This window comes from Corvus moneduloides, chromosome 15, assembly GCF_009650955.1.
Source record: "Corvus moneduloides isolate bCorMon1 chromosome 15, bCorMon1.pri, whole genome shotgun sequence".
Classification (NCBI taxonomy): Eukaryota; Metazoa; Chordata; class Aves; order Passeriformes; family Corvidae; genus Corvus; species Corvus moneduloides.
The window spans coordinates 5,790,001-5,806,640 of NC_045490.1; the positions used below are offsets into that span (position 1 = coordinate 5,790,001).

General features: G+C 43.7%; 1 protein-coding gene across 3 annotated transcripts in view; it reads right to left on the bottom strand.

The window, feature by feature from the left end:
- Positions 1 to 16,640, bottom strand: part of GRIA1 (glutamate ionotropic receptor AMPA type subunit 1) — a 120,018-nt gene that overhangs the window by 15,032 nt on the left and 88,346 nt on the right. For all 3 annotated transcript variants that reach the window (XM_032124704.1, XM_032124703.1, XM_032124705.1), the window contains exons 12-13: positions 4,547 to 4,745; positions 3,806 to 4,053 (exon numbers count right to left, since the gene is read on the bottom strand). In XM_032124704.1, the coding sequence (XP_031980595.1) occupies positions 3,806 to 4,053; positions 4,547 to 4,745 (447 nt within the window). The remainder of the gene's footprint in view (positions 1 to 3,805; positions 4,054 to 4,546; positions 4,746 to 16,640) is intronic.

The following is a 16,640-nucleotide window of genomic DNA, read 5'->3' on the forward strand; positions in this document are numbered from 1 at the left end:
CTCTGGATGTGCAGTGGTGAGTTTTACAGGCTCTGCACATGGGCACAGTTCTTTGCTGGGTGCTGGGTATCAGGTGCAATGCTGGGGTTGACATTGCATGAAACAGAAGTACAAAGCTAAGCACAGTGAGGCACAAACATGAGAGGGCTTTAAAAATTACAGAAGAGGTGGAGCGATGAACCATACATCAACACACCTTGAATGTCAAAAAACCAGGTCTTTAAGAAGGCCAAGGACCTTGCAGCTCCCATCTCAGAATTTGTGCTCTGTGCCACACCAAGAAACCTTTGTCATGGGGGCTGTTTTCCTGTATTGCAATTCCAAGATGAGCCTGACTGTGAGGAAGAGGAATGTGCTGACCTGCACGAGCCCACCATGGCTCTGCCTGTTGGGATTCCATCCGAGCACTGAAGCTTTCACAAGGACTGGGAGCCTCCTTCAGGCAGAATTCAGCCTTCAAAAAGCAAAATCCAGATGCAGTCAAGCTTGCTACCAGTCCAAGAGAAGGCGAAGGTGCAGATTTGAAGGTGGCTGAATATTTTCCCTTTTCAACTCTAACGGTATTGTGGTCAGAGCCTGACTTTGGTTGCATTTAAAGCAAATGGGAATGTGTGAGTGTAGATCCAGGAAGAATCTGACACTAAGTAAATCATAATTATTCTCTCTTCTAAAGCAGAATACAGGTTACTTAGCACTCTGATGCCTGAACCATCTGTGAAAAATTAGTTAACTAATGAGCCAAAATACATCACAGCTTCTATGTGAGTACAAGGTGTTAACAAAGTAAATGTATTGCTGTTTCCCCGAGCACATTATCTGCAATATGATTTCTGGGGCCATGTGCTGAACATTATGCGTCTTCTTTCCTAGGAAGCTTCATTTCAGTTAATTGTCTCTCCAGCTCCCGGGGAGTACACAGAATAGGCTGGACTACATCTTGACTGTATTTTGATGAAAGACTGAGAATTCTGGGGTCCCAAATGAAGGTAGGTCTTTAACGGGGAGTGTTTACTCACAGACCCTAGGAAAGCTGACTTCTGTTTTATAGAACTTTAATGTCAATATGGCTGCTCTGAAAAACTTGCTCTCACAGATTGTCATCTCAAAAACTTTTCTATTCCCTGAGTTCAGACTTACAGTGAATTTCTTGGGTTTTCTTTCCCCTGTTTTGGATAATTTGGGTTTTTGCCTCTTTATGATCACTTGTCCAACAGTGGAGAAGATCTCCTGCTGGGTAAGTGGGTGTGTTTTGTAGCAGGGTGACTATCTCACGTCAGGCAGGATCCCAGCTTGAAGTAGCTGGTGTTGAAAGGTGAAATTTCTGCCCTCTCATCACTGCCCTTCTCAGACATGCCTAAATGCAACTAAATTTTAACATCTGGAGGCCAAAAGAATTTCAAAGCCAGATTCACCTAGTAGGAAGAAGTAACTTGTTTTAGCAGTCCAAGAGACCAAAAGGATGTTCTGAAAGGGCTCTTTGCACCTATTGCCATATGTGGAATTATTTCTGGATTTTCAACCTTGTTTTCATTCATCTGTGGCAACATCTTGGCATTGTTTGCCCATGTAGAAGCAAGAAAAATATATGGTGAACGCTCACATAGTATCTCTCTAGGATTCTTTCCTAACTAGCCATCCTAAATGCAGGAAAACTAGTTTAGCTACAATGCCCAGCTTCTAAAACACACCTGATAGAAGATAGGCCTAGGTCACAAACCTCCTGCAATCCTGGCTCAGAGCTTTTACTCTGTGGATGGAAGTGAGTGAAGATGGAGACTGAGAGAGAGACAGGCTGACCGTGCTGGACAGACGCCTCATGATTGTCACCTTGCTCAGGGCAACCTCTCACGTGCAGGACCCCAGGGGGAAAACAGACACTACATGAGGACTGTAGGGAACTACTGAGATTAAAACAATTAAAACAACAGGAACAAAATGGACACAATGGGACAAAAACCAGACAGGAACTGTTCCAAAGAAACACCATCAGATGGAAAATCAAGCATTCCTCCTTTGCCATTAGGCCCATAAGAAATTTGTTCTACATGCAGCCAGGATGAGAAAGAGGAAACAGAAAGAAATGTTAGGAATTTTTGGAGTCATGCCTAGCAGAGGGATGTTTGGAGTTGCAAAGGTAAATGATTGATGCGATTTTCTTTCTTGTGGTTTATTTTTCTTAGAAGTATGAAAAATGGCTCCTTCACATGCCAAAAATTACAAGACAGGTAGGATGTCGTTGTTTGTTCATTTTTATAATATTGAAATTAGGATTCAAGATTGATGTTAAATAAATTATTAATTAAATAGAATCAGCCCTGTATCCTAATTTCCATATTTGCAAGAGTAAAAACAAACACTGGAAAGTGTGCAACAGAAAGCATCTCAAAGCTGTGAGAATATGTCCACCTTCAGCTGGAGGAGCCTGAGTCATTCCAGAGTCCGAACTGCACTGGATGCAAGAATTACCTTCTGGACCATGTGCTCTGGTGCTTCAGGTTGTCACCTGCAGCAGGTCACATTCGTTTCTCTAAAGATAATGGTGATATGGGAAGTGCTGAATCGAATGTGAGCTGACCTAAGAACTGTAGTAATCAAAATCCTTGGGTCTCACCCACTACCGGCTGATACACCTTTGATTCTTTGGGCTGGCTTTGGCTTGGACACTGTGTGACCAGACAGATCCTTCTGCAAATGGTCATCTAGTAATTTTCTGGTTTCCAGAAATCCAGAGATCATGGATTAAATGTCTCTGCATGGGGTTATGTTAGCAAACAAATGTAAGGCCACACATACACTTCTGGTCAACATGTTTTCATGAATAAAAAACTCAGGAATTAATTAAATACATTGGAGCATCATGCTGATTACTCAAAGCTACAGCTCCCGAGAATTTACTAAACCATTGCAACTCATGTTCCTCATGATTGTAATGTGAGGAACTGGCATGACTGCTGCCAAAAGGAACCACACTTCTGATGTGTCCAAGATGACAATACCAGTCTGTGCATGGTGGTAATGCTGTTCTGAGCAGGTCAGTTTTCATGATGGATGCTCATGTCCAAGAGTGTGGCTGTATGCAGTGCCCAAGCTCTGCTATAAACTCAGGCCTGGGTTTGCGCTCTTAAAGAGTTCTTTTTTTTAAAAGAAGGTCTCTGAAGATATTTCACAGGCCACTAGGCAAAGACATGTGGCAGCTGCAGGTCTGGACTCAGAAATGTAGAGTTTGCACCCCTTTGGACTTTCTATAAATTTGGTGCTTGCTGGGATCTGAATTGACTCAGGCAATGAAAATGCCCACCCTTTGCAGGGCTTCTCAAAATGGGCTTCCCACCTCTTCCAACCAGCATTTCATTTTAGGAAACACCAAAATGCTTTCCCCATGAGAACTCCCTCTGCAAGCATGGATCCAAGCCAGGGTAATCCCATACTCTTGCAAAGCTGTGCAGTTCACATGGCACAGGATGAGCGTCCCTTCCGGAATAAAGCTCTGTGAAACCAATGGTTACACCACAGCAGCCCCCTGCCATCACCTCATACAGCAGACACATTCATAGCAAATGGATCAGCCAGGATCCAGTTTCCAAATGCAGGGCTTGAAGAATTAGTCACTCCCATTGCTGCTCAGTGGGAGCCGGGCATTTTACTTCCCTGCACATCACACTGAGTGGTCACACCCCTTTTCCTCCACCTCCCCCACCTCCTCGCCCCAAGCTTTCATGATTAACATGGCAATGGAGATTGAACTGTGTGCATACATTGATTTGCTGGGTGGTTTGGCAAAAGGAAGCAAATCCAAGCTACTTACCTCAGCGCAGACCCCTTTGGCGTTGCAATACCATAGCCTTTGGAGTCCAAGTTACCTCCCACCTTCATGGTGTCGCAGGGCTTGCGCTGCTCGATGTACTCGTTCATTGTGGACTCCAAGAGGTATGCATACTTCCCTTTTGACTTCCTCACCCGGATCATCCCCTCTTCCGTCGTCCTCACAAAAACGGAGGGCTCGGCTGACTTCATGTATGTCCACATCTTCTCAAACACTGCTATTTTGGATCGCTGCGTAGGACAGCAGAAACCCAACAGAAGCATTAGCAGAGGTTTGGGCGTCCCCTGGGATTTCCAGCTTGGACTGAACACACACCCACACATCAAACGGGCCAAGGAAGCCAAAAGGGGTAACAGGATTACCACTTCTGCACCAGGGCCCAGACCAATCCCTCATTTTCTGGCCCATATTTATGTACGGAGTGATTTTGCAGATCAAACCAAGGGCAAACCAAGCTGGAAATCTGGAGACGGTTTCATTTGGAGTTGCTCAGAGAAGCTCCTCAGTAATGTGGGGAAGCACATGGATATTCCATATTTGTGTTCACAACTACAGAATATCACCTGCACTGGAGTCACTGCCAATCTTCTGGCAGGCCGTAACATGGTGAGGGGAAGCAAGTGAAAAAAACCAGACCTGAGCTGAGAACGGGAGAGGACAGACCTGGAGGATGGGTGAAACAAGAAGCTAAGAAAAATGTTTGCATTAAAGTTTCCTTTTTACCCTAAAAAATTCTTTAGTGGAGCCAGCTTCCAGGGTCCCATAAGCGATTTCAGTCTGCTTGGCCAAGTCCTCTGCGCTCTCGATGGGAGACACCATCCTCTCCACGGTGAGGAAGGCAGCCAGGTTAGCTGTGTAGGAGGATATGATGATCAAGGTGAAGAACCACCAGACGCCACCGACTATGCGGCCAGAGAGAGACCTGGGCACAGAGAGGAGAGTCAGACAGGAAGAGGGTGAAGGTCTAAAAGGTGCAGCTTGCTCTTTCAGGCCCATCATTTATGTGACCATTTACTCAAAGTCACTCTCCAGCCACTTCCAAGGAAGCCAGAAGTCTGTCTCAGTTCTTAATTTACTTTTAAAGGTGTTGATGTAATTAGAGTGGAAATAAAAAATTCACAGTGAAAAAATATTAGCAATAAACAGAGAGAATTTTCTTTGATTTTCAACTTCTTTCAGAGCACAATATTAATAATAAGACATGGAGATAGTTATGAGAGAGTTGAGCTGGGCAGGGGACAATGCCCACCACCAATATCTCTGTCAAGGTCTCTGTTGTACCATGTACCCCTGGCAGGAAGGAACACCAGCATGGAACCAGACCAGACACACAGCCCAGCTGTGATCTTTTGGTGAGCTGCGCCAATCATCTGAAGTTTAAAAAACAACCCCTGTGTTTTTCTGCAAGACATATTGAAGCTCAGAGAGGAGTTACGGTCTTAATGAATAATTTGCCTACTGACATTCTCTCTTTTGTATTCAGCAGATGGTTAGACAAGATGTTCATAATAATGCTTTAAAATCTAGGTGTTTTGTACTGTCTGCAATCAAATAGCCAATTAACTGTAACCATTCGATAGCTATAGAGGCAGATAAGTCAAGCAGGCATTAATTAATATTAAAATATTTTCAAATAATTTTTAAGAGTGGAAGATGATTTTAGAATGATGTCAGTATTCAGGCATTCTGTCTAAATTATTTATGTGATCCTTCTCTAGATGCAGAGCACTGTCCCAGACAGAAGGGAACACACAATTCTGTTTGATAAAACCAGACAGCCTGACTAAGGGGGACCTGCCTGTGAGAAACATCATTTATTTCTCCATGGGGGACCATGTTTCACATTGTCTTTCTGCTGATCTGAGTCACTCTGCAGAAATATGGTTTATGGGATGGTAACAGAGACATCCCAGTCCAGCTGGGGGCTAAAAGTTAGGTGAGATAAATGCGACCATCTTGCTTCCCATCTGCAGAGAACACTCAGCCTGCAGGACTGTCAGCACACACAGCTTTACCATTTGTTTCATATTTGGAGAGGGACTGGGGAGGGAGGCAGCTATAGATTCAACTCACACATCTTCAGATTGATGAGGAAGGGGAAGAAAATTAGTCTGGATGATGTGTGCTCAGGGAAGGAAGCGCTCAGAAAAGGCACAGAGGCATTAAACAAAAGTAACCAGATAATGTCAAATACAACAATCTCTGCTGATGAAGGCCACTTTGAGCTGGCAAAATCCATTTGCATGGCAAATAATCACATTCATCTCCAGCTGCAAATTATACAGCCCTTCCTTCCTGATGAAGCTGGGATATTTCTGTGACTCATTTCAATCGCTTCAGCTACAGTCAGGCGGATTCCTGCCTCCAGACCCTCGACATCCTGGTGGTATTCACCACCAGCTAATCCCAGGGGGCTGCCTGCTGTCAGCTGCAGATGGCTTATGCTTCCCAGCTTCACACCTGGCACTGACAGCATGGAAAAGTAATTTTGGGGTGTTGAGCCTGGATGGTAACAGGGAGGGCTGGGGGAAGAGGGAGAAGGGGCTGTTTCTTTCCCCTGGGAGATAGAAGGATGCAGACAGGATTCATGTGTCCATCATAGACCAGCCCCATCTGGGCTGTCTCTGCTGCTGGTGCTGGTCATTCCTCCTCATGGCACAAGGAGGGATGTGCTCACTCTCACAGACTGTGGAGGAAAGGAGAGGAGGTCAGCAGCTTGCTAGGACTGCCAGCATGGCTGGGGCCTCGTGTGTGTGATGTTTTGTTGCAGACACTGCTAGTGGGCAATGTTTTCCCTCATTGCTGGATTGACTTGGAGCTGGAAGCTGTGAACCAAAACTGCTGAAATGCACAGCAGAGAAAACACTCAGCACATGGGATCTACAGGACATGGCCCTTTTGCTCCATGGCTGTGCAACATTTAGCACAAGGGAGAGCTGGCCGGTGATGGAGGCTCTGGAAGGACAGAGGAATTCAATAAAGAATGTAATGATAGTCATGATAAACATCACACAAGCAGATGTGATCCCCTGTGACACCCCCACGGCTCAGGAGCAGTGAACACTGAACAGAACAAGGTGGATTTCTCTTGTCTGTTTAGACTCCAAGCCAATGCCTGTTACTGCTGACCATGGCAAGTGCTTGGAAAGGCAATACCTGTCAGCACCTTGCTCTGCTGCTTCTGTAGACCCAGCAGAAGAACCACAGTGCCTCCATCACGGGACACATTTGCAAAGTGCCTTTGTAATTTAGGAGATAATGTCTGATTTCTGGAAGTGACTTCAAGACTAGGGAGCTAAAAGCCTGGTCAAAACCCACTGAGACTTAGAATTATGTTTATGCTCCAGTAAACACAGCCACAGAGGAGTAGATATATCCCATGCTTTGAAGTCACTATGAGGTTTTGAAAGTCTCACTCTGGAGCTAGGTAACAAAAAATGACCTTGCACCTGACTAACAGAAATGTTCTGCAGCTTGAGCCCTGTCTCAAGTTCTTTTCTCTTCACTGATGGGCGCTATGGGGTTTAAATCCTCTTGCATGAGGTTGTGTCCCTGTACCTGTTCAAGCATAACATGAAGGAATCAGCTCCCTGCTGAGTGGAAATGAGTCAGTAACTCTGCAGAGCTAAGGGGAGATGGAGCACCCTGGTTAGGACTTTAAAGATGTGCTAAGGTTCAGATATTTGGATCTATTTGACCTCTGGATTAATTAATGTTCATTATTACAGTAATCCTTGCAAATAGCAGGGTCTAAAAAAATTGGGCTAAAATAAGCAAGGGTAACAGCATAAGAGGCTTTAATGAATGGCTAATTCTGGGGTGTAAAAAGGGGTAAAATATCTGAATAGACCAGACTGTACATTTTTCAACCTGTGTTATTTCTTCTGCACCTAGACTCTTCTTTCCTACATAGTCTAAATTAAGATAACTTGGTTTCTTCTTCTATCCCTGCCTGTGCTGTGTAAAATATCACACATATCCCCACTTTTCTCCCTGACTTGGGATCCTGCCTATCTCTCACAGAACTGGCAAGAACAGGATGCTCCTTTCCATCATTACCCTTGCAGGAATAAGTAGTAAATACTCTAACCTCATTATCCACAGTGCACAACCTACTTAAAATTAGAGCTGGCTGGGAACCAAGGTTTCAGGACCGTGGAAAACTCTGAAATTGTAAATAAAACCTTAATATTCTCATTTGGAATGCAAAGATAACGGTTGCAAGTGTCCTCTAAAAGTAGCACTCTGAAAATGATTGTTTTGGGTCTACCCAAGCTTTGCCTTTTGCTATTACTTATAGTTTAATTTCTGAAAGGCTAAATGGTATAATTTTTAACATGGTAAACAATTTTGTTTCTGCTTTCTCATTACAAATAATTTTCTTTCAGCTTTTATAATACATTAAATTCTTACCTACTGCATGCATAATTTAAAAGATAATTCTGAAATGTGCTATTTTAAATGGCCCTAATAAAAATACTGCAGATGACCAAGCTGAAAGTAATAATTTTGATTTTCTTACTTACATTTGCTTTTCTTACTTACTTTATTTTCTTACTTTCCTTGTAAAAGCAACTGCATTTTGCTAGCAGAAAACAGAAGGGAATTGTAAGTTCCCTTTGTTCTCATGAAGAGATTAATTTTAATGTTTTAGCCTTAGCATTGATGGATTCATACAGAAATAGAAAATCATGCAGCTATAATCTCATTTCTTAAAACAAAATGCAATCCTTGATCAAACAATTTTCCCTTCGATTTTATCCCTCATGGAAGGTAGGAAAAGCTGGCAGGAGTTTGCCTCTGCTTTGCCATCTATTAGAAAAGAACAATACACTTTTGCAAAACCATATTAACAAGATCATCAGAAAGTATACAGAGTAAACCTCATTGGAAAACTGTTCAAGCACCCTCTCAGTTCTCTCCCACTTCTCCCTTCCCCCTCTTCAAATCCATTCCTTACGGAGAATTACACCTAAACTGACAGTGTTTTAATTAGAAGAGCAAATCTGGGATTCTGAAGCCATAGTTGCTTTGGGAGGATTTCCCAGATTTGCTGTTAAATTCAAGTCTAATAAAGGCTCACTTACTCAACTGACATATTTGTCACTGAATGAATTTATGCAAAACTGTTGAAAGAAAAGCTCTTCTGTGCCTGTGCTACTGATTGTGGGTCAAACCCACTTTTGGTCTCCTACCTACACAGAGCCTCTGATCTCCAACACTACTCTGTGAATTTGGTACTGATCTTGATGATTCCATGGTTCTAGCTGAAATCTGACTCAAGAGTGGATTAATTGCATGCATTTTGCACCACTTTTGCTCTTATTTTAAGCAAATTTTCAACATCAAACTCTGTCAATGTAAAGAGCTTTGCTTTTCCTCTGTGTCACAGACCATCTGGCGTGATTGGTCTCACCACTTTCCCTCCATCTCTGACACAAACCCCAGATTTTCTCAAAAGGCAAAGGAGGAAACTCAGTGTGGGGTTGTGGAGCTGGGATCAGCTCTGGGTGCATCCATCAAGTGCAGACCTCAGAGCTCTTATCCTCTTACTCTCTGCTGTGCCATGGAGAGTTTTGAATGAGCTAACAACTGTTTGCCACAAAATTCAAGGGATTATAATGCAAGTTTCTCTGTACATGCTGCATTACTAATTTTCTTGCCATATTAGTTTGCTTTTACTTATTACTGAATCCCAGCTCCTGGTACAAGAGTCTGGAGTCATGACTGCAATGCTGGGTTTTAACATGCAGGGTCAGGAAAACCCTTACAAATACAGAAGTAAGAATGTTTTCCACTGATATTCTCGTTTTCCTCTCCCAGAGGTACAAATTCCTTCTTCCTCTCTCACAACTTTTCTACAGTGCTAAGAGCTGCATATTTTGGCTCCCTGTGGGTAACATTAACCAGGGAGACAGGGTAAGGAAGCTGAGGGTACACAGGTACTGGGAGTCCCATGCTGGCCCTGTCCTGCTTTTCTTTCTCTAATTATTGTTTAAAATAAATAAATAAATAAATAAACAAATAAATAAATTAGGGCTTCTTAACTTTTGTATATGGGCTGGAGATCTGCTCTTGTGATCTTAGGCAAATCCTGCCAGTTCATCTGACCCCCAAAGCCAACATGCTGGAAGGAGGCAGTATGGATTATGGAATCCCAGCAGAAGTCCCTGTAAGAAGGGGCCTTGTGGATGCTCACTGTGTAAATATTGCATCAACTGAATGTAATCTCTGCAAATACACAGAATCCCCCAGATTCAACAAGGGGATGTATATCTGTGAGGCGTTAATTATAAATCATGGTTTATTTACTGTTTCTTTCTGCCTAAACTAATGGCTTTGGACAGCAGTGTATGCTCCCTCTCCTACTGTTTCATCTCTTCTTTTGCAGAATATGTTGGCACTTTTTTCCCCCTTCAATTTCCCTTTAATGGGCAAAACCTCATTCTAAAGTGAGTTCTCCTGCTTAGTCAGAAATGCATCATGCCACTTGTGGTTCTCCAGTCATTGGGCCTTGGATTACTGCAGTGCTAAGTATAAGCATGACTGCATGGAGCAGCTTCGTGCTGTTTTCAAGACATTCGCTTAGCATTTTGACAGGCAAGAGGTGCCTAAGCCTAATCAGAGGACTGGGCTTTTCTGTTCCCTGTGAAGCCCTGCTACTTTATGGGATCCTGGACAGCTTACTTCATCTCTCTAATTTAGTTCCCAGCTGTGGAAGAGGATGAATCACATTTATGAACCTGTCCTAGGTGGGTGGCCTGAAGCGCTGGCCACTAGGTGGAATTTACCTCTGAGCTGCTGCTTTGCCCAATTCCCCTTCCTGAGACACTCAATCCCAACAGGCAGAGGCAGCATCGAATGGGCCCAGCCCTGCAGGGGTGATGTGTGCACTCAACAGTACTTTGCAGGTTGTGCCTTTGTGTGTCCTCAACTGCTCCAAAACAACGCCTGTGGATACTCAACAGACACAACTCACCTGCTCAGCTAGTGGGGTGTTGGAAGCACTAGATGCCAAGCAAACCTGGATTGACATGGGCAGCAAGCCTGCTTCAACTTCAGCAGGTCCCATGAAAACTCTCCAACAGGGCAGAACTGCAGGACTGAGGTAAGTCCTTCACTCGAGGGACTTGCCATCCCTGCACAGCATCCCTGGCTGCTGAAATGAGATGTTTAATCCTAAAAATGCAGGATAACACACTCAACTCTTCCAGAGGGCTGCTAAAAACAGTACAAATGCAGGGCTAGGATAGAGGGATGATGTGGAACACTAAGAAAAAATAAGAGTGTAGTTGAAAGGCAGAGAGGTAGATCTGAAGACAGGCACCGTCATCCTCTGAAGTACAGGCACAGTGCGCCTCTCCCCACTGCAGACAGGGTGGTTTAAGGGATGAATGTTTAGATAGTGGTTTGCTGAGAAACACGTGGTCAATTTGGGCTGCTTGGCAGCTCCAGAGAAAGGCAAAGTCATCCCTCTTCTGCTATTTTGCCAGCTGATGCTACCAGGAATAAAACCCCAACTCTTGTCATGCCTTTGTGCAAAAATTTCACTGTAAAAAAGGCTCTTCATGTATTTTTCTCACTCTGATGACATTTGTTCACTTTGCTGAGAAAAACTCACAAGGTGACAAGCATAAAATTTTGTCAGAAGTAGTTGCTGGAGAGCCCCAGGAGATTCATTATTCAGGAACTTCCTCAACCTCAGGTGGCCCCAAATCTAACAGCACTCATCCATCTTTTTGAACAACAGCTTATTGTGCCAATGTCCTTTACTGAGTTGCTGTGTTCCATATGCTCTCCCACAGTCTCTTCTTCAAAGTCTACTTGATGAAAAAGCTTTTTTTCCCCCAAAGATTTAATATGTTTTGGATTATATGCCATCAGTTCTTCATTTTTTTCAAGATCCTCTTTAGGCATCTACATTTGCTCACATGAGAGCTCTGTTTCTGAGACTTCTGGGCAATAATGCTACAATAACCTACTTCAGACTTCTTCCAGGGTGTCTTGCCTTGGTTCATTTTGATTTTTTTTTTTTCCTGTCTTTTGTCAGATTTCCCAATCCGATGAGAGAAAGGCTTTGCTCTGGAAGGGAGAGTATTTTCTGTACTGGAAGATATTATCTCTGAGCAATATTTCCAAATATTCCCTTTATTTTCTCTCTCATTTCTAATTTAAAATGTGATTCCTCACCAAGAGTGTACAAGTGGGATTTTCTCTAGTTTCACTTTTGAGCCTTTCTTTTTTGTACAGGGACATACTATATCTCTTGTAGAAGTGGTGAGGAATGAATCTGCTCCCCCCCAGACAGTGTTTTTAGAAGAGCTTTATGTGCGCAGGTGTGCCCATCTTTTAACATTAAAACTCCCAAACTGTGAAGGGAAGACATGTTCAGTGTTTCTACTGCCCCTATTTCACCTGCTAAGATCCATTTGGTGATTTTTAGAATTTTTTGTTAAGGCTTCAGAAGCACTGTTGAGATGAAAAGCTGCCTCCTCCTTCTGTTTCCCTCTCTGCAGCCTCAGATTTTGCTTCTTATTGCAAGCTTCAAGAAATGAGACAGATGAGAAAATTCCTCCTGTGGGAGAGCATCCTTTGCACTTGACTCCTGCAGCTGGACCCTTGTGGACTCTTCATCACGTCTCCCACCTATATACAGGGTACAAGTACTTATTTTATTGCTTTTCCCTTTCACCATATGAGGACTCATCTCCTTCCTTTCTACTCCTCTGTTCACACACTCGCCTTCTATTACTCCTCATCAGAGTGTGTTGGGAGAATTCATTAGTGTATATAACATGCTTTGAAGTTGTCCAAATAACGGTGATGTAACACTTTTGCACTTCTATAGACTCTTTTATCTGAAGATCAAAGTAGTAAGTTATGATTACCATGATTGGATTATTGCTGCTTAGCCTTTGGATCTGAGGGTAAGCAGCAACTCTTCTGGGTAGGCACTAATCAGAATTACTGTGTGATTTTATTAAATAGATTGAATTCCATCAAGTGTGCTGCTGCTGCTTAAGGAAAGGGCTGCATGCACGAGCTGTGTGCCCTTTTCTGCCATCTGAGCATATGAATCAGCTGCTCTCCAGCTGCTCCTTTGATCCCCGTGAAAACAGAAGGAAGACCAAGACACCCTGGAGGACTTCAGAGGTGACACCATGCTCTGCTGTTTCCAGCTCCAGACCCCACCCAAGCACACAAGGATTTTGTCCCGATTTCCTAGCACGACCCACATTCTGCTTTTCCCACTTACTCGGCTTCCTCAAGCCTTTCACAATGGATAACATGGTACCTCTGTCCTGTTTGAACAAATCTGTTTTCACCTGCTAACAACCTTGGGTGTTACAGTGCACATCATTGTACATTGCACATTACACTGCACACACACATTCGGTGTACGAATGAATTCCTGAACTTTTAACGAAAAGAGATATGGTGCTTCCGCAGTTATAAGGACAAGTAGTACGGATAAAATCTGAGACAAAAGCAGAATAGGTCCAATAAATGCCAAATTCCATTGGAATAAAGGCAGAACTCTGAGCCTCCCAGTGGAAGGCCAGCTGTGGGGATAAAATCAGCAAAGAGCAGCTGTGGATGCTTTTTGTGTTGTGAGCCAGAGCAATTTCAACAGAGGAGTTCAAAGCTCATTCGACTGTGTATCCAGTGAGTGTGCATATGATATCTCAGTGCTGATAGAAGTAATGTACATCATATGGAAGAGTTATTTAAGCAGGGCTTCCCTGTGAAAACATGCTCAGGGCTTCCCATCTTAGCTACAGTATTTTTTTGGAGTGCCAACATTAAAGCAGTGTGTGACAGGCAGCCTTGCAGAGGACACCACCTGAGGGAGATGGAGGTCGTTCAGCTCCTCACAACCCTTATTCTTTGACAAAAACACTTGGCAGTCGACCTAACTATTAGAGAGACACAACCATGCACAGTCCTGACTGCAGACCCCAGCTGAGCTGACTGCTCAGGAATAACTTGTTATCGAGAGGAAAGGAAATGAAAGAAAGTCTTCTTTTACTTCTTTTACAGCTTCTCTTACTGACTGAAAATCAGCAAGTCCAAGTACAGCATAATAGGGGGTCCCTGGAGGCTCAGAGAGTCTCCTGCTGCACTCAGGGAGAAGGTTGTAAGCGTCAGGAGGCCGCCCTGTAAATCTTAGTGCTCCTCACAATCCTGAGCCAGTGTCCACCATTAGAAACCCAAGCAGCACATGCTAGTTCCATGTCAGGGATCACAGAATGGTGTGGGTTGAAAGGGATCTTAAAGTTCATTTCATTCCAACCCTGTGTCATGGGCAGGGACACCTCTCACAGGTTGCTCCAAGCCCTGTCCAACCTGACTGAACTTTTCCAGGGATGGGGCAGCCACATCTTCTCTGAGCAACCTGTGTCAGGGCCTCACCACCCTCACAGGGAAGAATTTCTTCCTAATATCTATTCCAAATCTACCCTCTTTCAGATGCCCTAATAAAACTTCCCAAGATAAAAAAAAAAAAGGGTAATGCACTTTCCCCCCTGCTATTTTCAACTTTGTTTTCAGCGAGAAACATGGCAAACATTTATTTAGTCCTGAAGAAAGAAATTGCAGAAGTATTTTTAGGCTAATATATCTGCTTTTAGATGAAGTGTTTGATGACTTATTTTAAACACAGCTGGTGGAACGATTAGTGAATCTGTCACTCAATGGGGAGAGTTTCAGCAAATTTCTTGCTGTACTCCAGCAACCTCAGTGCTGAAGGCCCAAAGTCAGAGCTGTGGGAAAGTGACAGTGCCTGACAGGGAAAGCACCCTGAGGAAGTAGCTTACAGGTCAGTGGGAGAAGCATTCATTACCTCTGCAGCATTTAGACATTTTCAGGTGGAGGAACGTGCAAATTCAAGAGACTAATTTTTGCTTTACAGAAGAAATTGCGTCTTCCAACAATGCTCTTTTGGCTGGTTATTGCCTCCTTCTGAGTCCTCTGTATCCTTCAGTATTTTCCCAAATGAAAAAAAAAGGATAGCAAGGATGACTATTTTAAAAGAATTTCCATTTTCCCCTGGCTGCCACACTCTGGTTGCCATGGAAGTGCGCAGACTCCAAAGGGGACTGTTTAGTTGGATATTGTGCAGTTTGTCAAGCTGTTCCTCTGGTGAGTCACTTTCTCTGGTTAAGTGCATTTTAGAAATAAGTGTGGTCATCAGTTCCTGGTGATTTGCAAGTGCTGCTGTTACCCTGTGACCTGAATTTGCTCTCCCTGGACATAATTAACTCTGCCAGCTAGAGATAATTGCAACATCATTTGATACACTTTTATAAGGAAAGGAGACTTTTCCAGAAGCTGAAGTCCTGATTTTCTTACTTTTATGCTCAAGGAAAGTCAGCTCCCTGGTTCAAGCAAACCACCACCAATAAATGAACCTGAGCTTTGTCCCCACAGAACCATCAAGGTTGGAAAAGCCCTCTGAGATCATCGAGTCCGGCCATGACCACAGCACTGCCATTACAGTTCACCATTAAACCGTGTCCCCAAGTGCCACATCCACACACAGTTTGAACACTTCCAGGGGTGGCAATTCCACCATTTCCCTGGGCAGCCTGTTCCAATGCCTGACCACCATTCCAGTGAAGAAATTTTTCCTAAACTCTAATCTAAACCTCCCCTGGTGCAATTTGAGGCCATTTCGAAAGCAGATGCTTGGAGAGTCAGAGAAGACGCTTACTGAAATCAAGAAGAGTCATCAGATAAATACCCCTGCTCAGCCTTCTTTTCAGGAAGGAATTAAATTCCTTTTGATTGCTAAATGCAGCTGGTTCTAATTTCTCTAATTCTAAATTTTTAGCAAAATAAGTAAGTACCCTGCAAATGTAAGTTTACAAAGGATGGAACAGAAATAATTTCCTTGAAAAAGTCCAAATCAAACCTCTCACCAAAAAAAACCCCTCAAAAACCCCTGCAACTTTTTTTTTTTTTTGGTCTAATCAATTTCTGATTTAGATTTTGCCTCAAAACTGGATAAAACCTTTCAGTACTGGGAAGATCTTGACAAAATTTAAAAGTGCTGCTGTCTTTCAAAATCTGAAGTCTCCTGTGACTTCTTCCAATTGGGCTAAAGGGAAATGTAAATAAACAGGAAAAACAGCAGAGGAAAATGCTCAGCATTAATTACAGGTACATAATAAATACCTTGTTTGCTCTTCTCCAGACAAACCACTCTGATGGAGTGTGGCAGAGAGCCCGAGGAGCGCAGTGAACATGAGCACACTGTATAGATCAGCCAGAGCGCTGTTTCCATGTCACAAAAAACAAATAACAACGTCCACAAGATGCCTATAAATAATAGATTGTATCTATTGACTGGACAGCAGCCAGCATCTATCTCTCTCCTTCCTGCCTGGGAGTGCAGCCATTCATCATCTCTGCCAGCAAACCTCCCTGCTCAGCACACCCAGCCCTCCCAGCCGGGGGTCACTGCTTGGCACAATCCACTGCACCCTGCAAAAGCCTCTGGGTCTGGACTCTGCAGGCAAGTGAAGACCCTGTTAACTCTTTGTCCCAAGCCAGCCGGAGGGGGGATTGTACCTTGTGCCACATCTCCTTGCACACATTAAACCCCACAGTCTTTCGGGCACACTGGTGTGACCCGACCATTTCCCAGCAGTGGTCCCTGGTGGTGCCTTGCACAGAGGAGCACAGAGTCTCTCCCTGCTCGTGCAGCCCTGCTGATGCTCCCAAAGCATCCCCTGTCAAGCCTGGCTCTCTCTCAGACACAGATGGGATGAAAGCTTCATCCACCATTTCACTCCCAGCATAGGCTGACCATGAC